This window comes from Cryptomeria japonica, chromosome 8 (assembly GCF_030272615.1).
Source record: "Cryptomeria japonica chromosome 8, Sugi_1.0, whole genome shotgun sequence".
NCBI classification, from domain to species: Eukaryota; Viridiplantae; Streptophyta; class Pinopsida; order Cupressales; family Cupressaceae; genus Cryptomeria; species Cryptomeria japonica.
This window is the reverse complement of record NC_081412.1, coordinates 745832703-745855364: the sequence shown is the minus strand read 5'-3', so window position 1 is coordinate 745855364 and position 22662 is coordinate 745832703. Positions and strand designations below refer to the sequence as shown.

At 37.2% G+C, this 22662-nt stretch overlaps 1 protein-coding gene across 4 annotated transcripts in view; it reads right to left on the bottom strand.

Annotated features, from left to right (window-relative positions):
- The window catches only part of LOC131061410 (probable LRR receptor-like serine/threonine-protein kinase At1g07650), a 237599-nt gene that overhangs the window by 3109 nt on the left and 211828 nt on the right, over positions 1 to 22662 (bottom strand). For all 4 annotated transcript variants that reach the window (XM_057995054.2, XM_057995055.2, XM_057995058.2 and 1 more), the window contains 4 exons: positions 1203 to 1582; positions 876 to 1071; positions 320 to 475; positions 63 to 181 (listed from right to left, as the gene is read on the bottom strand). In XM_057995054.2, the coding sequence (XP_057851037.2) occupies positions 63 to 181; positions 320 to 475; positions 876 to 1071; positions 1203 to 1582 (851 nt within the window). The remainder of the gene's footprint in view (positions 1 to 62; positions 182 to 319; positions 476 to 875; positions 1072 to 1202; positions 1583 to 22662) is intronic.

Sequence of the window (22662 nt, the reverse complement as noted above, 5' to 3'; positions counted from 1 at the left end):
TTATTTCTGCTATTGCTGGTAATAAAAATTAGACTCAAATATCAAAGCATATTGTGATATACCTTGAAAACAGCACCAAAACCACCCTCTCCAATCTTATTCTCGGAGTGAAAATCACTTGTGGCATTTCTTATCTCTTCAAGAGTGAAAGAATTAGACATTGCTTTCATAGTTGTCAATTCTGTATACAGAAGTTACACAAATTCCATGTGAGTGTAGTCATCAACATTTCCCAACTCTCGCACTTAGGTTTATGATGCTACAGAAATAGACAAATCAGTTAGAATTGATTTCGAATCTAGGAAACACTCATCATCACCTTTACTCAGAAAAGCATCCGAAAATCCAGCCTTCATTACATCTCTTTTCTTAAAAAAGATGAATGACAAGCACACTGCCATGCCTACAAAAATTACTACCCCGAAAACAATGCCGATAACCATAGCAGTTCTTTTTCTTTTACCAACTTCAAATTCTGTCAAAAGAAACAAGTAACAAAATCAAATCTTAATACTGAATACTAGTACGTTAGATATGTTTATACCATCCCATCCAATCTACAATGCCAAATTAAGCATATAGGAACAGCCAAAATTATCTTAAAAGTTTCAAAGATATCAGTACTGCTAAAGATAATTGCCCAATTCTGAAAATAAAGGTGGCTATTCAGATTAGATGAAGTACATTCACCTTGCTGGATGTCAAATAATTTAATTTCATGAAAATTAAATAGCTCTGTATTCCATAGATAATAGTGCAAAAAGTGTGTTTAAAAAATCCTAGCAAAAGCATTTCTACACAAGTACAGAAAAATACTAGGTTCCACATACAAATCTACATATTCCTGAACAAATTTGCGTAGAGGTCGTGTTTACCAGGAGTAATTACAATAGCTGATACCAAAGGTCCATATGTTCCTGTCACTGGCACGTCATATGTTCCTCTTCCAGCCCACAAAAAGTGAATCTCCAGGTAGTTTTTAGTTACATCCACCGGAAAAATTTTAACAACACCCTTTCCCGGGCCTCCAGCGGCCTCTTCTATGTTAAAATTTTTTAACATCCTAGTTCCCTGCATAAATTTTTAAAGGTAAAATTTGTTGTCAAGTCAGATACAAAACCAATCACAGATATTGATTCTTTCCACACCCATGTCCATTCAGTGAATAATGACTAGATTAATACGAATACATTGTTATAAACCTGAATATAGACATCAAAGAGGCGCCTTCCAAGACTTCTGAACGATTTGTTACTGGAAAATTCTATTTCAGCAAAGTGGAGTTGCACTTTGTATTGTCCATTGTAAAGGCATAATCCATAGTATCTCAAGGAAGTTGAAGAAGACCGTGCTGTCATGTACAGAGTACTGTTTCCTGTAGTAGACTGAAGGTTGCTCACTTTCCTTAGATATGTTGTTTTACTTGAATTATCCATGAAATGTCCTGTGTTACTGACTGCCCATCTCTTTTCAGGACTCAGAAAGAAGGTTGAAGCGCCAGTTGGATTTTCATCCTCCTCGTAATTTATGGACGGATTAGAAGATTTCCATGGTTTGCCTCCACAATTAATGGCCAAGTTATCTGCCAAGCAAATGACATACAGTTAGACCATAGTTCAAATGCATTTCTGTCAATGCCTTTTTGTATAGGGACCATCACTCTACAAGGAGGAAAATGAAATTTGGTGTGCCTGATGTACATGGTATATATGGCTGACAATTGTACCCGAGGATTAAAAAGTAGTAGTAAGGACTAGGAACCATCAATATTATGCACAAGACATGTCAATCTTCCTTTTTTACCCTGTATAGTAATTTCCCTGGAACAGGCTATCAAAACTGATATATTTCAAAGAAAAGTAACAGATAAAAAGCCTTACAATATTTTTGTGTTTATGTCAGATCATGTTACATTGTTACTGATGCATTGGAAAGTTTGAAAAATGTAGAACAAATGATCCAGAATCATAGAGAACAAATTGTCTCATCCCTCTTAGCTACTTTCTTCACAGCTTATCCAGTGAATTTCGTTATAATCCTAAAGCCCACATTTGTCCTTTAATAGAAAAAAGAGCTGAGGAACAAAAAGCCATCTCAGGCACAATGAACTTAAAAAAGAAGCTTATAGTTCCTAATCATTCAAGAGTGGTAGTAATCATTTCATTTTCAGCAGATACACATCACACATACAACAAAAGATATAACAAAGTAGACAGAAGAGAGTAAAACAGAGTAGCTGGCCGATTCCGCAAGTACTAACTGAGTTTTTACACAAGTCGGTAACTCGCTGGTTAACTCACTGAGTTTATAGTGAGTATTTGCCCTATTTTTGGCGAGTACTCGCCAGAAACTTGGTGAGTAAAACACAGGCCGCAGTAAAACATGGAAAAAAAACACTCCAAAAGGTCACGATTTCTCTCTATAAATGCATGGACACTCTCATACTTCCTCACACAGCCGTTGAGAAAATTTGAGCTGGCTGCAAAGATATTTAGGCAAATCTAAAGAGCAAATTTGAATAATTTCAAGGGCAGGTTAGTAAATTTTTTATTTTTATTTTTTGGCTAGCATTTAAATTCATTTTAATGACTGAACTCTAGCAATTAGGCTATAAAAAACTCATAAGTACTTAAAACTTAGTAGTACTTAGAATTTACTTCCAAAAAATTGGATTCATCACCATTTTTTGTTCAGTTACACTTTTTTTTGTACACAAATTATTTTTCAGATTTATTTTTCATTTTTTGGGAATAAAAGTAATTGGGTTACATTGAATTTATGTTGATTTTTTTAATTTATTTTTTATATTGCTAATCATTTACAATTATTCTACTTGTAAAAGCATCAACATGTTTCCAATACAAGCTCTTGCGAACACAACCATGAGACTAATATCATCTCCTTTCTAGCAACCACTCTAGAAACCACCTATGGAAAACCAAGAGTCACAACTTAGAAATCCACTTACTAAAAAGCAACCTCCATATTAGAAGCCAACTATGGAAGACCAAGAGTCAAAACTAAGAATTCCATATTAGATGTCCCATTGGGATTTGAAATTGGGTCTCCACATTGAGAATTCGATGTTTTAACCAATTAAGCTCAACCTTTTGGACAATTTATGTTGATTTTAACTAGCTTGTGTTCATTTATACTAATTTCAGGTTAAATTTATGCTGATCTATAGTAATTTATGCTGAATTAGACTGTCTTTTTGCATTTAAAACTAAAATATTGTATTCACTTTGTACTTGTAGATTAGATACGATAGTGAATAGAGAAGCCTTTGGATCAAGCTTAAACTTAGTCTCAAGCCAATCAATGCTAATTGTAGGAACTCATCCCATTGGAGCTAGAAACCCTACTTGGAAATATGTCGTATGAGGATTGACACCTAGGATAGTTGTTTGCATCAAATGCAAAAAACTTATATAATGGAGATATAAATTGTCTCAAATACCATCTTACAAGCATTACTGACCATGATACCAAGCCTTGTACCAACACCATAGAAGAGATCAAACGAGAGATTAATGCACACGTTGCTTTGGTAGAAGATAAAAAATTACAAAGTGAGAACGCAAGGGCAGCAGTAGTAGCATCCATAGCTAGTGGTTAAGGTTATCAAATGAAAGCAAAAACAAATGAAGAAAAAGCATTGAAGGCAAAGTGGGCTCCCTCCGTGGCCCATAGATACAAGACCCATTGGCATCCACTTCATCTACTTCAAGTACAACTCCTACATGCACACCACATAGATTTTTTGTACCAATAAACATACTTGGAGCACACCAATCATTAGAAAATACAAAGTGGAATAGGGAGGTGCATCGAGAAGTAGATAAATGTGCCAAATTTCGGTACTTCAACAACCTTCCTCTCAATGTGGCTAGCAGTCCTTATTGGGAGAATTTTGTAACTGCATTGATAGTAGCAATAAAAGGCTACAAAAAACCTTCTCAAAAAGACTTAAGTGGGAGGTTGCTCATGGATGCCACTAAAGAGACAAAGTTAGTAGTGGAATGATAGAAAACCTAATGGTGTAAGTATGGCTGCACTATTCTTGAAGATATGTGAACGGATGGAAAGAATCGCACCATTAGCAACTTTTTGTTAGCTTCAAATGGTGAGGTAGTGGATGCCTCTGCAAAATTAAAAATGTAGAAACATTAGGTTTAATGTTAGAGGAAATTGTCAAGGAGGTGGGCATAGAGAATGTAGTTCAAACCTTGTGAGAAATCTATGTTCTCCCCGAGTGTTTCAGCAATTCTAATGGTTATTCTCTGAATTTGAGCCTTGAGGAATATTGTCAAACAGTTATTTTATGAAGTCTAAACTTGCTGTTTTGAGTTTTCAGTTTGTTGTGCTTGACTTTGATTGATGCAAAGGTGTCTGAAATGCTTGATAATGACTTCTAAGATGTCTAACGAAGCAATAGAAGTAAGTTGCAAGTTCCTATATGTTATTCAAATGTAAATAGATGGTATAATTATGCGAAATACACCTACAGCCATTGACCATTTTTACAAACAGTTGGCATGCGAAACTCAACTACAATCCTCTTATTCATTGCTGTTATAAAATGGACTGATTACAAAACTCTGATTATTATGCTCTACAAGCATATTGCAATGACTGATTTTCCCACTACCAATCCCTAACATAACAAGATTATGCCATGTCTAATGGCTGCAATTTGCTACAGTCTGATTACAAGCAGATAACATGAGGATACAATGTAATGAACCTATCACAGGTTGCTGGAATGATCTGCTGATGATGACACAAACCCTGAAGATTCCATTCCCACAATAATATGCAATTTAAACCCTGGGTAATACGGTACCAAAACAGATTAATACTGCAGCAGCACTGTAGCACGGGTACTATTCACGTCACTGTAGCAGCATATCAATAACTTCTAATTTTTCTTCTCTAATAAGCTCAAACTTGACTCCTGACTGAAGCCAATCCACGGGGCAACCCTTCAAAAAATATTTCACAACCTCAGTTATGTCAATCAATGAGAGTTTTTGTTCCCAATGATCAATAAATGTAGAAATTGCAGAAACCCTGGGTTTCTTCGTCTCCACAACAAAGTTCTTCAAAATCAAATACCAATTCCCTGGATGATTAATAACCTTCGTTGATCTCTTTTTATAATCTTTCAAGAGGAAGAAGTCGACCCTCTAGAAGATCTTTTCAATCACTAAATAATAATATTAAATGTGCATTTAATAGCTTTATAATTATTCCTCAAAGTGGATGCCCAATTTAATGATTCATTAAATGCACCTTTAAGTCATTAAATGGCCCCTCTAGACATAAAGTTATAATATACTTTATAATTAATTATTAATAAAGTAATCACTTTATTAATAATTAAATAACATAACTCCACAAATTCATTATTTCTCAATTCCGTTTGAACCTGGGAGTTGACCATTGTTTCCACTGTGCATCCAACTGCCTTACTAAAAATAGTAAGGGTCCCTCTCAATCATCCATTGACTTACTATATATAGTAAGTCCCTCAAAACCAAACCAAAGACCTCTGAATATCAATGCCTCAAAACATATGAAGGGTCTAGAGATGAAAACACCAACAACTGTCCTCTGGAGAACCAAAAAAACTCCACAACAGGGTCCTCTAATCACCAATATTAGCCTACAAGGACCCAATGATAGGCTGAATCCATTAACTCTAATGCACGCTCAAAATGGGGACATTACAACCACACCATTAGCAAATTTTTGTTAGCTTCAAATGGTGAGGTAGTGGATGCCTGTGCAAAGTAAAAACTGTAGAAACATTAGGTTTAATGTTAGAGGAATTTGTCATGGAGGTGGGTATAGAGAATGTAGTTCAAACCCTAACTAACAATGTAGCAGCATATGTGGTAGTTGGGAGATTTCTCAAAGAGAGGCACTGGTCACTCTTTTGGACCTCTTGCACACCACATTTCCTTGACCTTATTTTGGAGGGAATAGACAAAGTTGATTGGATGAGACCACTTGTGGATGTTGCAAGAAGCATAACAATATTTATTTACAATCACCCTTGGGTTCTTAATTTGATGAGATATCACACCAAAGGGAAAGAGTTGGTGTGATTGAGTGCCACATGGTTTGCAATGATTTTCATAATGTTGCAGAGTAATATTGGTTTGTTGATTTCCTTGAAACAGATGTTTGTGAATCAAGCTTGGCTAGATTCATCATATTCAATGAAGCCTAAAAGAGAAAGGGTTGTAAGGATAGTCTTTGATAATCCTTTTGCACAAAGAGCTATGGAGATTGTGAAGGTAACCATAAAAATATGATTTTAAATTCAAATTAAACATTTTTTTTAATTTTAGTCTTTCATTATAAAATTGTAACCTTAATCCTTTTGTACTTTTAAATTGTAGGTGGCAAAGCCCTTGGTTAGAGTTCTATATTTAGTAGGTAGGGATCGAAATCCAATGGGATACTAATGCAAAGGAAGGAATAATTCTAACACATTCACAAGGAATCCAATCCAAACAACACTAGGTGCATCATAGTTTCACAATCTAGGCACATTGCTCCTTGGGCCTAATGGGTACACAACATTCAATCCCAACCAAATACATACAATCTTGGGGTATTCAAGATCTCTCAGAATGCATTTTGGCGGGTTACAACCAATCACTCCATCAAACAACTCAACACAATACATTACTTAAACAAAACCTCAATCTCCTAGGGTTATTGACTGTTTCCCTGCAATAAGGAACCAATCAGTCTTACATATCTCATTAAAACGATCAGATGTTGAGCCCTCCTTTTGCAAAAGTGTAGGCAGCATTGGGACAGAGGTTTCCACCAAGTTTCATGATTTTTATAGAGTGGAAACTCTCGGAAAAAAAAAAACTCTTGATTGCTGGAAACCCTAGTTCTGGGTTAGGACAGTCAAGAGTAAAAATGCCACAACTTACTCAAAAACCAATGAAATTGCATGAAACTAAAAGCATTCGAAGGTTAAAAGACAGTATCAACTTTGCCAAGCATGTGTAGGTCCGTACCAAACCGTATATGGCTGTACAAAGCCTGTTTTCAGACTGATACAAAAGAAAAACACAGAAAAAGCATTATTTAATCCATCAAAACAGTGTTTTATGTAATCCAACTTCTCCACCATGCTTTTGCATGTGAAATGCCTCTGTTTTTATCAAATTACAATCCTCCTAACTACCAAAAACCCCGATCCCCTTACAAAAACCAAAAGTTGCAACAATGTATGCACTTTTGTTGACCACTTTGACAACTTTTTCATTTTTATGACAATTAACTCCACCCTTACAACCATGAAGGTACAAACTAAGACCTAGAAGATCTACATGGTTTACAATACCTTATTTGCATAAATAAACCCAAATCCAAGGTTGAGGAACAAACCCCAACCCTCTAAAGGCCAAAATTGCACTAGGAATTTCAAATTGGTTTTTGGCGGGAAACTCCAACTTTGAATTCCTAGACTTCATAACCCAACTTAACCCATTGAAATTGACCTCAATGGTCCCCTAAGATCTACATCAACCCAAAACAAAACTTGAGCATCAAAACAATGCATCAAATGGGATGCTCTTGCATCAGATACATTTATGGGGCCATAGATAGGGCCAAAGAGTCCATCCAAAACTATTACAAGTGGGGCAGCCTTAAATTTGGTCCCATCCATGCAATAGGGTACTTCCTCAACTCCAGTTTTTTCCATTTGGATAGCTTCTCAGATCCTAATGGAGAGGTTATGGAGGGCCTCATGACATGCATTAAAAATATGACAGCCCAAGTTGAGGTGAGATACCTCATTATTCAAGAATTGCACAATTATAGGACTAGTAGGAGTAAGCTCTTTTCTTTGGAAATAGCTATTTAAGGAAGAACCACTCAATTACTAGGTAATAAAAATTGGAGTCTTTACATAACATGCATCTTACAAATTACAAATTTCAAATTTAAACTATTGATAATTTGATAAAATATGGTTTTCCTACTAACTCTTTAATATTTTATTTTGTAGATTTTTGGTGGATAGATTGGGGTGCATATATCCCAAGTCTCTAAAGGTTAGTCCTTTGTATTTTGTACCAAATTTGTATTGCATCCATCTATGAGTGCAATTAGATATTGTTTGAGGCCATCCATACGATGAAGAGGCACAAATTAACCAAAAAATGCCTCAATGACCCTATCTTTGTGCAAGACAACCTTCAGCTTCACACAATAAGGCTAGAGGACAAATTAGGTGAATTCATTGATTTGGATGACATTGATCCTTATAACGATTGGACAAGGCGGGATGAGCAACCCCCAATGTTTACTAAAGATGAGATTCTTAATTTTGAGAGGCAAGCAATGCAGGATGTGGGTGTAGGAGCTATAAAATTGGATGACATTGATGAGGTAGAGGAATCATTGTCATCTACTAGCAAGATGAAGGTTGAGCCAAAGCTACAAGCACAAACTTCTATGCCAAGCAAAGGATCTTCAAAAAACTCCAAGGATTAGAACCTCAAGAAGAGGAACATGTAAAACGTTGTATTTTGTAATATGCAATTTATGAATTATTATGATGATTTTCAAAGGCAATCATCATAAATTCATAATAGTTGTTAATTATCTATTGTATTAGGATTTCACACGATGATGTGATTTTATTATGAAGAGTAATTTGGTATAATATTGGATTGTATTTATAGATGATCAATAGATCATTATAAAGAATTACAACAAGGATGTTTCTAAAAAGAAACAGTTGTAAATAGAAACAAACTAATTCAAACTAATTATTTACAAAATATTACATAATTGACCATTAACTAATAATATTATTCTAATACCTTCCCTTAATGGTCAATCTGTCAACAACACCAAGCTGCCTCCTGAATTTAGCAAACTTATTTGGGTTGAGAGATTTGGTGAGAATGTCCGCAGTCCGATCCACAATTGGAACATACTGCAACTGAATTGAGTTGTCTTCAACAAGCTTCTGAATAAAATGACAATGGGTTTCCACATGCTTGGTTCTTTCATGGAAGACGAGATTCTTGGCAAGTTTGAGAACTCCCTCATTATCACAGAACAAGGGAGTCAGACTTGCTTGAGATATTTGCATATCAGCAAGCATCCGACGAAGCCAAACTGCCTCACAAGCTACCTTAACTACTCCCCGATACTGTGCTTCTATTGAGGAGAGAGCCACTGCCTGCTGCTTTTTACTAGTCCAGGTGATTGCACCAAATCCCAAACTAAACACATATCCAGATGTTGATTTTCTATCATCAACCGCACCTGCCAAATCTGAATTTGTGAAACCACTGAGTCTAGGATCGTGATTCCTAGTGTAAAGAAGTCCATAATTAGAGGTGTCCTTCACATAAGGCAGCACATGCTTCGCTGCTACCCAATGATCAACCTTGGGGTCTGTCATGAAGTGTTAAATGTAGCTCACTGCAAAACTGAGATTAGGTCTAGTGGTAGTGAGATAGATGAGGCTGCCCACTAGTTGCTTGAATGCTGTTTCATCTACAGGAGGAGAATCAAACTTGGCTGACAACTTCAGTCCTGTCTCCATAGGCGTGGAAGCAGGTTTGCAATCTTGCATTTGAAACCTATCAAGCAAGTTCCTAGCATACTTAGACTGAGAAATAAAAATGCTACCATCAGTCTGCCAAACCTCAACACCTAAACTGTAATGTCCCCTTTTTAATGTGACCATGACTGTGGATGGTTTGGTCTATTCCTGACCCTCATAGGCTAGAGTAGATGGTTAGGGGGTCTTATTTGGTAGTATTCGGTATGGCTTCACCTCCAATGATCAGTGAGAGTTCAGATCTGACCTTCGTTGGACTCAGTTTGGCACAATTACTATTTATAGTAATCGACTATTTCCAGATAGTCGGGGTTTCTATCTAGAGTTGGGCACTTGATCAGGCTTCATTTGCAGTGCCAATCCTTTACACCATTGGTTTGATCAAATAATGAGGGATTAACTATTTATAGTAAATTAGTGGTTGATAGAGAGGGACCCTTACTATTTTTAGTAAGGTAGTTGGATGCGCAGTGGTTAATTCCTTGGTTCAGACAAAATCGAGAAATAATGTATATTTGTGGAGTTATGTTATTTTAATTATTAATAAAGTAATACTTAATTAATAATTAAATATAAGTGCAATTATAATGAGCAATGGGGCCATGACCCTCATTTAAGTGATTTTTAAAGTGAGTACGGAATAATTAAAATATTTAAATGTTATTATAAAGTTATAATGTAACTTTATAATAATAAAGTCTCTTTAATTTTATAAAGTGCGTTAAGTGAAAATTAAAAGTAGGAATATATCTTTTATCCCACATTGGCCAGGAAAGTGTTTGAGCTCTCACAAGAAAAGAATAAAAGGGAATTAAGAGCTCATTCTCAGGTATCCAAGAATTGATATTTGTTTGACTTTGATGTGATTTTTTTGGTGAAGGAGCCAGCTAGGGTTTCTGCCACTCTTGAGATCTTTGGGAACGATCACTCCCATTGATTTGCAATTTTGAGGCTATGAAATATCAACTGAATTATTGCTTGACTGTGGGCTTCATACAGGGGTCTAGTTTGTGCTTAAAGTGAAGATTAAACCAAGGGTTTGAGGAGTTTAAAGGTTTACCAGTACAGACCAGATTATTAAAGAGTTGATCATTGCATATCAAAAATTGTATGGGCTGCTACAGTGGCGTGAACAGTAAACACTACAGTATATTGCATCTTAGTTGAGTCTACTCAAGGGTTCTTCAATGGTTTTAATTGCTTCTCATTTCCAGATTAGTTGCTGCTGTCATGTCATTGAAAACTGGGCAGAATTTATAATTGTTGGAGGCCGTACTATAGCAGCAGCAGCCACACGTGTTGCTTCACAATTTACTTGGTACTTGAGTTGCTACATTACCCACAACCATAGGCGCTTCATTGGATCAGGCTCTCCCATTTAATTTCAATATTTAATAGACATTCGAAGTTGGTTGTATGCTGCCATTGTACTCAGACCTGGGTATTTTGTTTCATATCATATTCAGCTGTAAGCCAAGAGTCTTGGCCCTTTCATATCTGCATGGTAATTGGAACATCAATAAAAAGGAGTTGCATATGATATATTTGTAGTATTTATTTCAGTTTGCAAGATAATTGTTTGTCTTAATGTCCGTAGCTGAAAGTCAACATTTCATAATAGGAATTGCATGGCAAATGTTCGATAAAATGCTTATGGTTGTAGCTCTCATTTCCATACTCTAGTTTGCATGCCAATTCTATGACGAAATGTCACTTGGCTGTAGGTGATTAGTTTGCATAGAGAAGTCATATATGTGCATTGTAAAAGTTCAAGATGAGTCATTCTTGCATTTAGTATATAGTTTAGTCATTGTAGCATTGATTTATAAGTGTTTGGAGCATTTTATCATCATCTTCAAGCCAATATACCAGACTGAAACCACAGATCAGTAAGTTAAAAGTTTACATCAGAATTGTTTGACAATATTCCTGGAGCCCTTAATCAACAATTTGAGGGCAGAACTAGGAAGGTCCCCCACATAAACAATAATGGAGAAGCCCCAAATCTGTCATATCAAAAGCCTTGCACAGGTCTTGTTTGTTTTCTGCGATCAAATGTGCCGAACTGCCAATAATGATCAAGTCATCTACATAGACAACAAGAAAGAGAACATCATCACTAGGGTGTTTGATATACAGATTACTATCAAAAGGGCTACACTGAAATCCATGAGCAACCAAGTACTGATCAATCTTGATGTACCATGCTCGAGGAGCTTGTTTGAGTCCATAGAGTGCTTTCATGAGTCTACATACTTGATGTTCTTTGCCCGCAACCTTAAAACCAGGAAGCTGCGTCATGTAGACTTCTTCCTGCAACTCACCGTTGAGGAAGACACTCTTAACATCCATTTGATGGACCTTCCATCCAAATTGAGATGCAATAGCAAGAAGAAGACGAATTGTACTCATCTTGGCAATAGGAGCAAAAGTCTCCTCATAATCAATGCCCTCCTGCTGTGTGAATCCTCGAGCAACCAATATAGCCTTGTATTTATCCAAGGTACCATCTACATGATACTTGACCTTATCCACCCATTTGTAGCTAATGGGCTTCTTCCCTAAAGGAAGATCAGAGAGAACCCAAGTGTTGTTCTTCAAAAGGCTCTGTATTCTACGTCCATTGCATGTTCCCACTCTCGAATCCTTTTTGCCTCTGCATATGTCTGAGGCTCATAAATACTATGAATGTTGGCCATGAGAGAAAAATTGACTATATTTTGTTGTTTGCTCTTGTTTCTGGATGATCTACCCTCAATGAGCTCATCAGGACGAAGATCACTAATGGTCTTAGCCCACCATTTAGGTCAAAGAGTAGAAGTACCAACATCAGATGCAGGAGGAATAACTAGAGCTAGAGGTAGAACTGGAGGAATAGGTGGAAGATTAGCATCATCCGGAGGAAATTCAGGTAGTGGATCATCAAATTCAGAATCTGCATCATCCCTCCCATCAGGTGAACCAAATGGAAGATAGACACCCAAATCAGAAGCCTTCAAAGGTTGATCCTCAGAATTCTGCTCAGACGAGGAAAGATGAAAAGGTCCTCGTTCTTCATCAAAGACAACATCACGACTAAAGATAAGATGATTGGTGTCTACATCAATCAGCCGGTAAGCCTTGTGGTTGTCACTGTACCCTGTAAACATAAGCTTTTGACTCTTGGAATCCAACTTGGAGCACTTGGCATCTGGAACCATACATATGCTAAAGAGCCAAAAACTTTTGAATGACTGATCTTGGGTTTGTCCGGTAAGCCTTGTGGTTGTCACCATACCCTGTAAACATAAGCTTTTGACTCTTGGAATCCAACTTGGAGCACTTGGCATCTGGAACCATACATATGCTAAAGAGCCAAAAACTTTTGAATGACTGATCCTGGGTTTGTGACCAGTCCAGGCTTCCCCAGGAGTCTTCCCCTTAACAACATGAGTGGGAGACCTATTAAGGAGATAGACTGCAATGTATACTGCTTCCGCCCAATACTTATTTGGAATTTTTCTGTAATGGTGAGGTTGGGACGTTCTACAACGTCGTTTTGTTGAGGGGTGTATGGTGTGGTTAACTGATGTTTTATGCCATGTGTATCACAGAAAGTGGAGAAAGCAATAGAACAAAACTCCCCCCATTATCAGACCTAAGAGTACTAATAGAACAACCAGACTCTTTTCTACTAAGGCCTTAAATTTCTGAAATACAGGAAACACATTTGATTTCTGTCTAAGTACACCCACATCTTACGACTGAAATCATCAACAAAAAGAAAGAAATACTTGCACCCAATAATAGAAGATGTATTCATTGGACCACATACATCAACATGGACCAATTGTAGTACCCTAGAGGGTCGCCATGAGTCACCATCCTTGAATGGTGTCTTGTGTTGCTTACTAGCTTGACAAGCTTCACAAACTCGTTGATTCTGAGTTTGAATTTCAAGTAGGCAATGTACTAAATCTTCCCAAACAAGTTGAGCAAGGTAGTGAATGTTCAGGTGACTATATCGCTGATGCCATAGATTGGTGATAGAGGAGGATTTAACTGCAAAAGCATGCTCAAGAGAATCACCTGTATCCACAAATCTGCATAGACTATGATCCTTATTGCCAACAACTACAGTAGTGCCTGTCGCATGATCAACAATAGAATACTTGTGAGCACTGAATATCACATCACACTAAGGAGAATGCCGCATAATCTGACTCACTGAGAGTAGATTCAGTTCCATGCCAGGAATGTAGTATACATTGAGGAATATAAGATTCCTCCCACCAGACTGTATCTGAACGTTGCCCTTACAGACAATGGTATACTCTTCACCTCCTCCAAAAATGACTGAATCGGTATAGGGAGAGAATTCTATAAACCAATCACACCTGTGAGTGAAATGCCGAGAAACACCAAAATCTATATACTTGGCAAAAGACTTCACATGGTCTGCAGGTCTTTTAGCCATGAAGGTGTAAAAGGCAGACTCTTTCTGCTCTGTGTGCTTAGTGACATCATCTTTAGGTTGAGACACTCCCTGCTTCCGTTGTTCAAAAGCTATCCGATTGTGACAATCCTTGATCATGTGACCATATTTGTGACAGTAGTTGCATTGAACCTTCTTCTTCAAACCGTCGTGAGACCGATTGGAGCCCTTCTGCTGAGATGACTGAGAGGACTGAGATTTGCCTTTATCCTTGTGAAAGGATTTGGCTGCCAGACTCTTTCTGCTCTGTGTGCTTAGCGACATTAGCTTTAGGCTGAGGCCCTCCCTACTTCCGCTATTCAGAAGTTATTTGATTGCGACAATCCTTGATCATGTGGCCATATTTGTGACAATAGTTGCATTGAACCTTCTTCAAACCATCATGAGACTGACTGGAGCCCTTCTGTTGAGATGACTGAGAGGATTGAGATTTGCCTTTATCCTTGTGAAAGGATTTGGCTGCAAAGGCTTGCTTTGAGGAGGACGAAGTGGCACTGCTACCAAACAGTTGTTCCCAACGATCCTGCAACTCTAGAAATTTCAGATTAACATTCGTAGACGTAATGTTGAGAGTCTCTATGTAGTGCTCATAGGATTTAGGTAGACTTTTCAGGGTTATTACTACCATATCCTCTTCCTCCATTTTTCGACCAATAGCTTCGAGTTGATCTCGAATGTCCTTAATCTTTGTGAGATGCTCTTGTAAGGACATGCGTTCATCCATCATGATGGAGAACAACTGGTTCTATAGGAAGAACGTTCGGCTTCTGTTGAAAGTCTCATGCAATTCCTTCAGATGATTCTAGATCTCTGATGCTGACTTGCCAAAGGGAATCTGAGGCAATTGGTCATCTGTGATAGAGAGCTTAAGGAGTATGACGGCTTCTCGATTTTGGTCATCAAACTTGTCTTGATTTGATTCGGCTGTGGTAGGACGAGACTCTTTTCCCAAAACAAGATAATCAAGGCGGCGATATTCAAAGATTGTTAGCATGCGTTGCTTCCAGATGTTATAATTCTTGCTGTTGAATCTTTGACTGCCTTCCAACATTAAGTTGGTCAACGACGCCATCTTGCACATTTCCCAATGCACAGGAAACAAAAATCAAAGAAGAGGTGATAGCACGAAACAAGAGGTATGAATCCCAATGCAAAAAACATATGCAGATGCAAGTAACTTCAAAAAAATGTACGACCAACACAAATCCCGAGAAAAAATTTCGGTTGACCTAGAAAAATTTGACGACAACCTAGAAAAGAGAATAAAAAACCTAGAAGGAATTTGGTGTCTAATTTTCAAGAGCAACAATGAACAGAGGGTTTTCGTCGAAACCCTAGCTGCATGTCAAAAAATGAAAAATTGCAGAAAGTCGTCACAAAAAATGTGAAATGTGGGAGAAATAATTCCATCGCATCACAGGTCGCAAAATGCAGAAAACAAGCACGAGCAGAATGAACTAGAAAAAACCCATCTGAGAAAGATGACTGTCGCTAGTAAAAAATTCCATCGTCAATAAAGAACTCCGCCACAAAAAAAATCTGTAGAAAGGTGAGAAAAAACGCATGCAAAAGGAGCGAATCCACGGAGAACACGTAGTAAAAGAACAGACTTCAGTCGCCGAGAACTGTAGAGAATCCGCATCGCACGAAATGGAATAAGGGCACATAACAAACAAAGAAAATCCGGGCATCGAGATTGTAAAAAATCGTACAAAGTGAGATTGCAAAAGGTCGTGAGGCTAAACTAGGTCACAGAAATAAAAGTTCTGTCGTAGAATGGCGAGCAGAGAGGTGACGCGACGAGCAGGAAAATGCCGCCAAACATAGAGAATCGCGTCACATATTTTTATTTTTGAAATCATGAGTAGAATTTTTCAGAAGTCCCTCAACACAGAAGCACAAACACAGAAGTGTCAAAAATATAGACGAACACAGGCCTGAAAATCTAAAAAATTCCAAAAATTTTTAATCAAGCTCTGATACCATATTACGAAGAGTAATTTGGTAAAATATTGGATTGTATTTATAGAATGATCAATAGATCATTATAAAGAATTACAACAACGATGTTTCTAAAAAGAAAGTCGTAAATAGAAACAAACTAATTCAAACTAATTATTTAAAAAATATTACATAATTGATCATTAACTAATAAAATTATTCTAATAATTTCGTACTCAATTTCTATTCAAAAGAAAATTTAATAGAAAACACTTTTGTAATCATTGGATACATTTATCATTTATTTTGCCAAAACAATGTGTTTCTTGTTTATTGCTCTATCTATAAAATGAATTAATAATAAAGATGACAATGCATACCAGATACAAAAGTACAATATATCTTTATTTACACAAAATTATTGTAGAAGAGGACAAGAGATGGTCAATCAAGGATCGAAGTTGATCTAACTAGATCATAATTTTCTCGACGATACACAATCTATTTAAAAGATCCAACGGTTGCCAAGAGGAACACAATTGTTAACCAATTGACATTTATAACTACAGTTGACAAACATTTAATACATAGTTGGATAACCAATATTATCAAAACATAATAATAGACATTGTACATTGACTACATCATCCCCCCCAAAAGAAAAAGTCAACTTCTAGACTAGAAGAAAACATCAAGTAACATGAGTGAAGACATTCAAAACTAATGATGATTGATAGGGACCTTGATAGGGAAGTGCTCACAAGGCTAATTAGCTCAAAAAGGATCAATTTGTTACTAAAGACTTATAGATTCTATTGTGTATGTTTACTCAATCTGTCTGATTGTCATGATACCAAGTACTCCAAGGTTTTCTTGCCTAGCAAACTCCCTTACTGGTGATGACTCTTGCCCATGCACAAAACTACTCAACATACTCACCCTTCCAACCACACTTGCTCATGCTTGGCTCTTGGGGCCTTCAACTTTCAGTTTCAATGTGTACGAGGGGTCTTCCACATGGAAATGCAGGGGCAGTAAGGTCTTGTACACCTTTGGATGCTCATAACCTTGTTTGAGGAATATGACCCTTAACTTGCTCAAAATCACTAACAAGGCTCAACTACCCCAAATGAGGCTGCACACTATCTTGGAGTCTCAAACTACACTTGGTGGATTGCTAGGAATGCTTTCATTATGTTTTATAAGCCCAAGTTTCAATTTCCAACCAGTTTCATGCAATTTTGCAAAAACTGCCAAATTTGTGTGTTATGCAGCAGGGCTACTAGCCCGTGGAGGCCTAATTGGCCCTTTTTTGCTCCCACTGGTCAACAATGGCCATTTTAGCCACAAAGCAAGTTTGGGATGATGTTTTAGGGTTGAATGCTCAAGGATTTTTGAGGTTTAGCTCACTGTTAGTGTAGTTTTCAGACTGTCAACTTTTTATGGCATGAATTGAGGGTTTTGTAAGGTTTTGAGTGCTTCCACAATAGTTACACTCCTTTGAACTTGTTTCAAACTCCCTGGCTGCTTGGTTACCTCTGCCACACCATATTGAATCTTCCCCTGACTTAGTTGGACTGGTATTATGCCAAACACTTGGCAAACAAGAAGGAAAACAGTCACTATCACTGTCTTTTCACTGTCTTTTGGCAGTCAACTGCTGTCTCCTCTTTAAAACCTGCACAAGGGAGTGTTTGTATAGAGAGAATACCTCAAAGAGGTTTGAGAAGCATTAGAAGAACTCCTATTAAATTGCCCTTAGTGTTCCAAAGCGTGGATAATGCTTTGAAGCATTCCATTTAGCAAAATGACAACAAATTTCCCAAAAACAGTGAACTCACTGTTTTGTCTACAAAATGAGAATGATTACAAGGCGTAAGCTATTATAATACATCAAGATGGTCCTTCAAACCCTTGGTCACATTTCCAGACCCTTGTTACAATCATTTGCTCACTCAAATTACTTTTGAGTGCAAACTTTGAGTTTTAATCAAGCTACTAGCCAAATGACAAACACTTGCCTAGTATTCACTCAATTGCATCTTCAAACCATTCTTCTGGCACAAAAAGAAAGGAATGTACATTATATATACAAAGATCAACTTGGAAGAATCCATTGGAGGGATCCCAGACCTGGATCAACCAAGTTGACACATTTTACAACTCCAAACCCTTGGCAGGGCAGCAGATTCCCAGTTATGAAATAATTTTACACAAACCAATTTCCAAAGTAAAACAGTACAACAACCACTTGGAAAGCATTGAATGACCAATATAAACACTTTCCAGAAGGTACAGTATGGATACAATTGCTACAGTATAGACTGCCATTCAAAAGGAATAAAAAACAGTCATAAAAGCCAAAAAACTTGTTTTCTATTGAGTTACTCTTGCAAATCCAATCACCAACCCTTTCCATGGCAAAGGGAGGCCTTATATAGTTTCTCCAGTTGGTTTCCACGCCCTTGTACGGACAAAAGGCTTCAATAATTACATTTTTCAAGAAAATGACATTTTTGACAACTTTCTTAAGCCAAATGACAACTTTTCTTGCTTCAAGATGCATTTTTCACAATCTAACCTCATCAACTTGCCTAAACAACTTAGACATGCTTAAAAACACTAAACAAATATGTTTCAATGCTCTTGAAACCATTAGGAGACCTTTTTGGCCATTTTTCACATTTTGGCCAAAAATTGTCAACTCAAGGCCTGAAATGCAAGATTTGATCTCTCAAGCCCAAAATGAGATCAAAACCATTACAAATGACTCAAAACAACCTAAAACAACAAAAACAACCTAGCACAAGACTTTACAAACATAGAAGCATAAAATACCCAAAAATGGAGTTTTGAATCAACTAGGTGCTCCTGCACCAATGATATTGTAGACAAGGACCTGCACTTTGCAAACTAGGACTTGGACTATACTTAGGCAGATCAAATAAGAGCAATGGGGGTTTGGAAGAGATGCCCCCATTGGGGTCAAGGGGCAGCCTCTTCGCGGGGTTTGGGTGTAGTGCCAATGGTGCATTCCTTGTCACAATATAGGGTGAGGTCAAGAGGTGGAGCCCAAATTAAGGCCTTCAAAGCTACACAGACCTTCATGGCACACATTATTTTCATGATTTTTGAAGAGGCAAGAAAATGTTGATGAAGCCAGAAAATAGAGATTTCAAAGTGTTTAACCAAGGAAGGAAGTTGTACAATGGTTGATTTCCATGCAATGGGTTATTGCATTTTCTTGACGATGCGACCAAACCGCATATGATGCGGGAAAAATGTGTAAAATTCCCTTACTAGATCTGAATACAAATACATTTGTGTGTCCCAAAAATATAGTGTTGTATCATTTTACTAAACTGGCTGATTTCGTTTTGTCTATGTTTTCCTTTCAACAGTGTATTCCATGCATCTAAGAATATGACTCAATAGTATGATCCATGCATATAATTTATCTTTCATGCCCTATTTAACCAACATAAACTTGATGGATTATTCAATGTTTAATTACATATAGGTGAATACAACAAATGCACCTGTTGGTTCGCAACTGTATCGCCAGACTGTTACGGTGGTCTTCCCCGGAAGCATCACTTCCCGATCGAAGGTTGGTAGTGGATGGAACTCAATGCCATTTGCTTTTACTTCCCTCCAATCCTTAGTTGCATAGCCAATAACTACAACTTGGATAACTGGATGCAAACACCGCTCTATACGATGACTTCCGTTGTTGTCTCAGGCCACGGGTTCCGTAGGTGGAGATGTCTTCACGCTGCGCTCTGGAACATCCCGTCTCTATATTCGACAACCACAAACTCGGGTTACCATTATCTGAATTATATTCTGGACGCCATCAATACGTATGCACAGGAATCATAAATCATGTGTATCGTTATACTGTCTTCCGATACCATGGCAGTCGTTCATACACGTGCGTAGTTCATTCCCGACACCGTGTTTTGGAAAGGTTCTTTATCTCGAACCAGAGGGTTGTACAAATCTTCGGAGTCTTACGCTATTACAATGTATCTCCGTATTCACCAGATGAACTGCATTCCACTGCTCTCGACTCTTGACGCCACCAATATGCCAGGATTTTCCTGACGAAAGGGGTTCAATCTTCCAGGATTGATATCGTGTAGATAATCAATGCCTTTCTCTGGTATGATAATGTTTATAATCTTCCTTGCCCTTCATGGCTATCGTCCATCCTTTTATTTGCAACAGGTAGTTGAACTTCCCGTAATAATTCCCGTAATAGTTAGACACTATTTACGGTGATAATCAAAAGAAAGATATAAGTTAAAGTCTTTTACTCATCGAGCAATAGTATATTAATTATTTATATAAACGAATGGAAGGATTTATATAAGATAATTAATATATTTTGCATGCAATTTTCAATCATGTTTTAGGGGACATGACAAAATGTCTCCTTAAGGGTTGTACTGTAATGTCCCTGTTTTTTAGGTTCTCTAGTAGTTAAGTTGTTGCTGACTTTCTAGGTTTGTGTCAATTTAATGTTTCAACTAAGTTTAGATGCTTTAGAGTAGTCATTTGTCGATTTCAAATGTTATTTTCAACTTCTAGTTTGGGCTCAAAGATTTTTGGAGGGAGCATCTATTTTTAGTAAGTCAACTAGTCAGGTTCATTTATCATCTTTCATCATCAGGATCACTCCTACATAGTCAAATTTCAATTTCGATGCATTTCAACCTTTGTTGCTAATTGGTTGCATTAATGAGCTATATTTAATTATTTTCACTAAGGTTGCCTTTTTAATTAAATTTATTTATCGAGCACCTTAGTGTTATATCTTGTTTGGAAAGAGAATGGAAAGTTTTAAATGATGGGATGCTTAAAAGTGATTTTAAGTGCCAAAGTTTTTTTAAAAGTAAATTAAATCACTTTTTGGAGTTAAAAGGTTTAATAAATTAATAAAGTGATTTTAAAAGGAAGTTTTAGAAAGTTCCCTAAAAGGCTTATAAAAAGGGGAATTGAGAGCTCATTTGGTATGTGAAATTTATTATTTCTGGTATTTGTCTCTGAGAAAACCCTGCATGGTTCTAGAGATTTGGACTTGGTCCATCTCATCCTTCCTAAGGACGAAATCCCTCTTGAAGAAGACTAGCTATGGTAGTGAAAGGTCTACTCTGGTTGGTATTTGTTGGAGATATCTTATAGGTATTTCACAATGCATTTCTAGTCCGGTTTTGCTGAGTGTTGTTTGACTTTCAAGAGGTTTTGGAGGCATTTCCAGTGCTGATCATACCATTCTAGCTATCTCTAGTTTTGCATTTTTGCTAATATCTCTGAAAAATAAGCCATATAAAAGGTTACTAGAAGACGGGGGTACTCGGAGACTCCAGAGACTAGTATCGATACTGGTACGACTAATTTTCAAAAATAGGAGATGCGGGTACTTGGGGACACCAATTTTTTTTAATATAATTTTATAATTTCCATAAAATATCATGACAAAGAACTTTGAAAACAAGGACAGTGGTAAAGTTTAACATTAACCTCAAAATTGAACAAAAATTGAAATTAAAATTGCTTATATTGTTGGTACCTGTTGACGTGGCTAAAATCGAATTGCTACGACTCCATCCGGCCAACGCAGAATAGAAATACTAAGAATCCTATCCTCTTGAGATAAGGAAATCCCTAATGCTGTGTGAATTTGATCAATGGGGATGACCTTAATGTTTTGTTTGTCAGATCTTGACTGCAGGATAGCTTAGTAGTTGATGTGTTTTGCTGGAAGCACAAGGTGTCTTACGATTTTGCAACTAGCTGGTTTGCTGCGATTCTCGGACTGCGAAATAAAATCAAAAGGGAAGAGTTTAGGAGACCTAGAACTAACAAGACTGGTATGCGGGTAGACGGATTCAACATAACCAATCTCTGCTTGGCCAAAATAGCTCACAACCTTGCAAGAACGGTGCAATCTTCAAGGGGACTTGGAAGATTTTCAGACTGCAAACGCACGACTAAGCACCCAATTCTGGCGCAGCCTAGACAGACACCTGCAATTGGACTAAGCACAATTCAAAGGCTCAGGTTAACCATACAAAAGGATACACAATCAGTATATCCTCAATGGTATGAGCCTGAATCTATCAAATACCTGCACACCCAAAACATAAAGATCTATCTAAAATGCTGAAAGAAACCATGCAAACAGGATGAAAACAAGAGACTAAACACCAAATCAATGTCTATATATTGATTTCAGCTGCCTATACAACAATTTTTGCAACATCTCTACTTTACTCCTAATCTGAAGAACTGAAATCTAACAACCTAACTAGGGTCTAACTATCTAACCATCTAACCCTTTACAAAAGAAAGGCTTCTGCCTTTTATAGATTTACAATTTGAATCAAGGGCTAGGATAGATTGCATCCAAGGGTCTTGATCTGCCTCCCAGAAGCTGGCAGCCTTAACCCATGCCCATTAAACTCTCACTCATCTATCCAACCACTATCCCAACTACCCACAACTATTTTGGCATTAATTTGAGTTTATCTGGTAGTTGGACATAACTGACCTGTGTCCCCTTTGTTTTAAAATATCTTGAATGGGGCCCACAGGCATTTTACAAAAAACAATTTCAGTTCTTAAA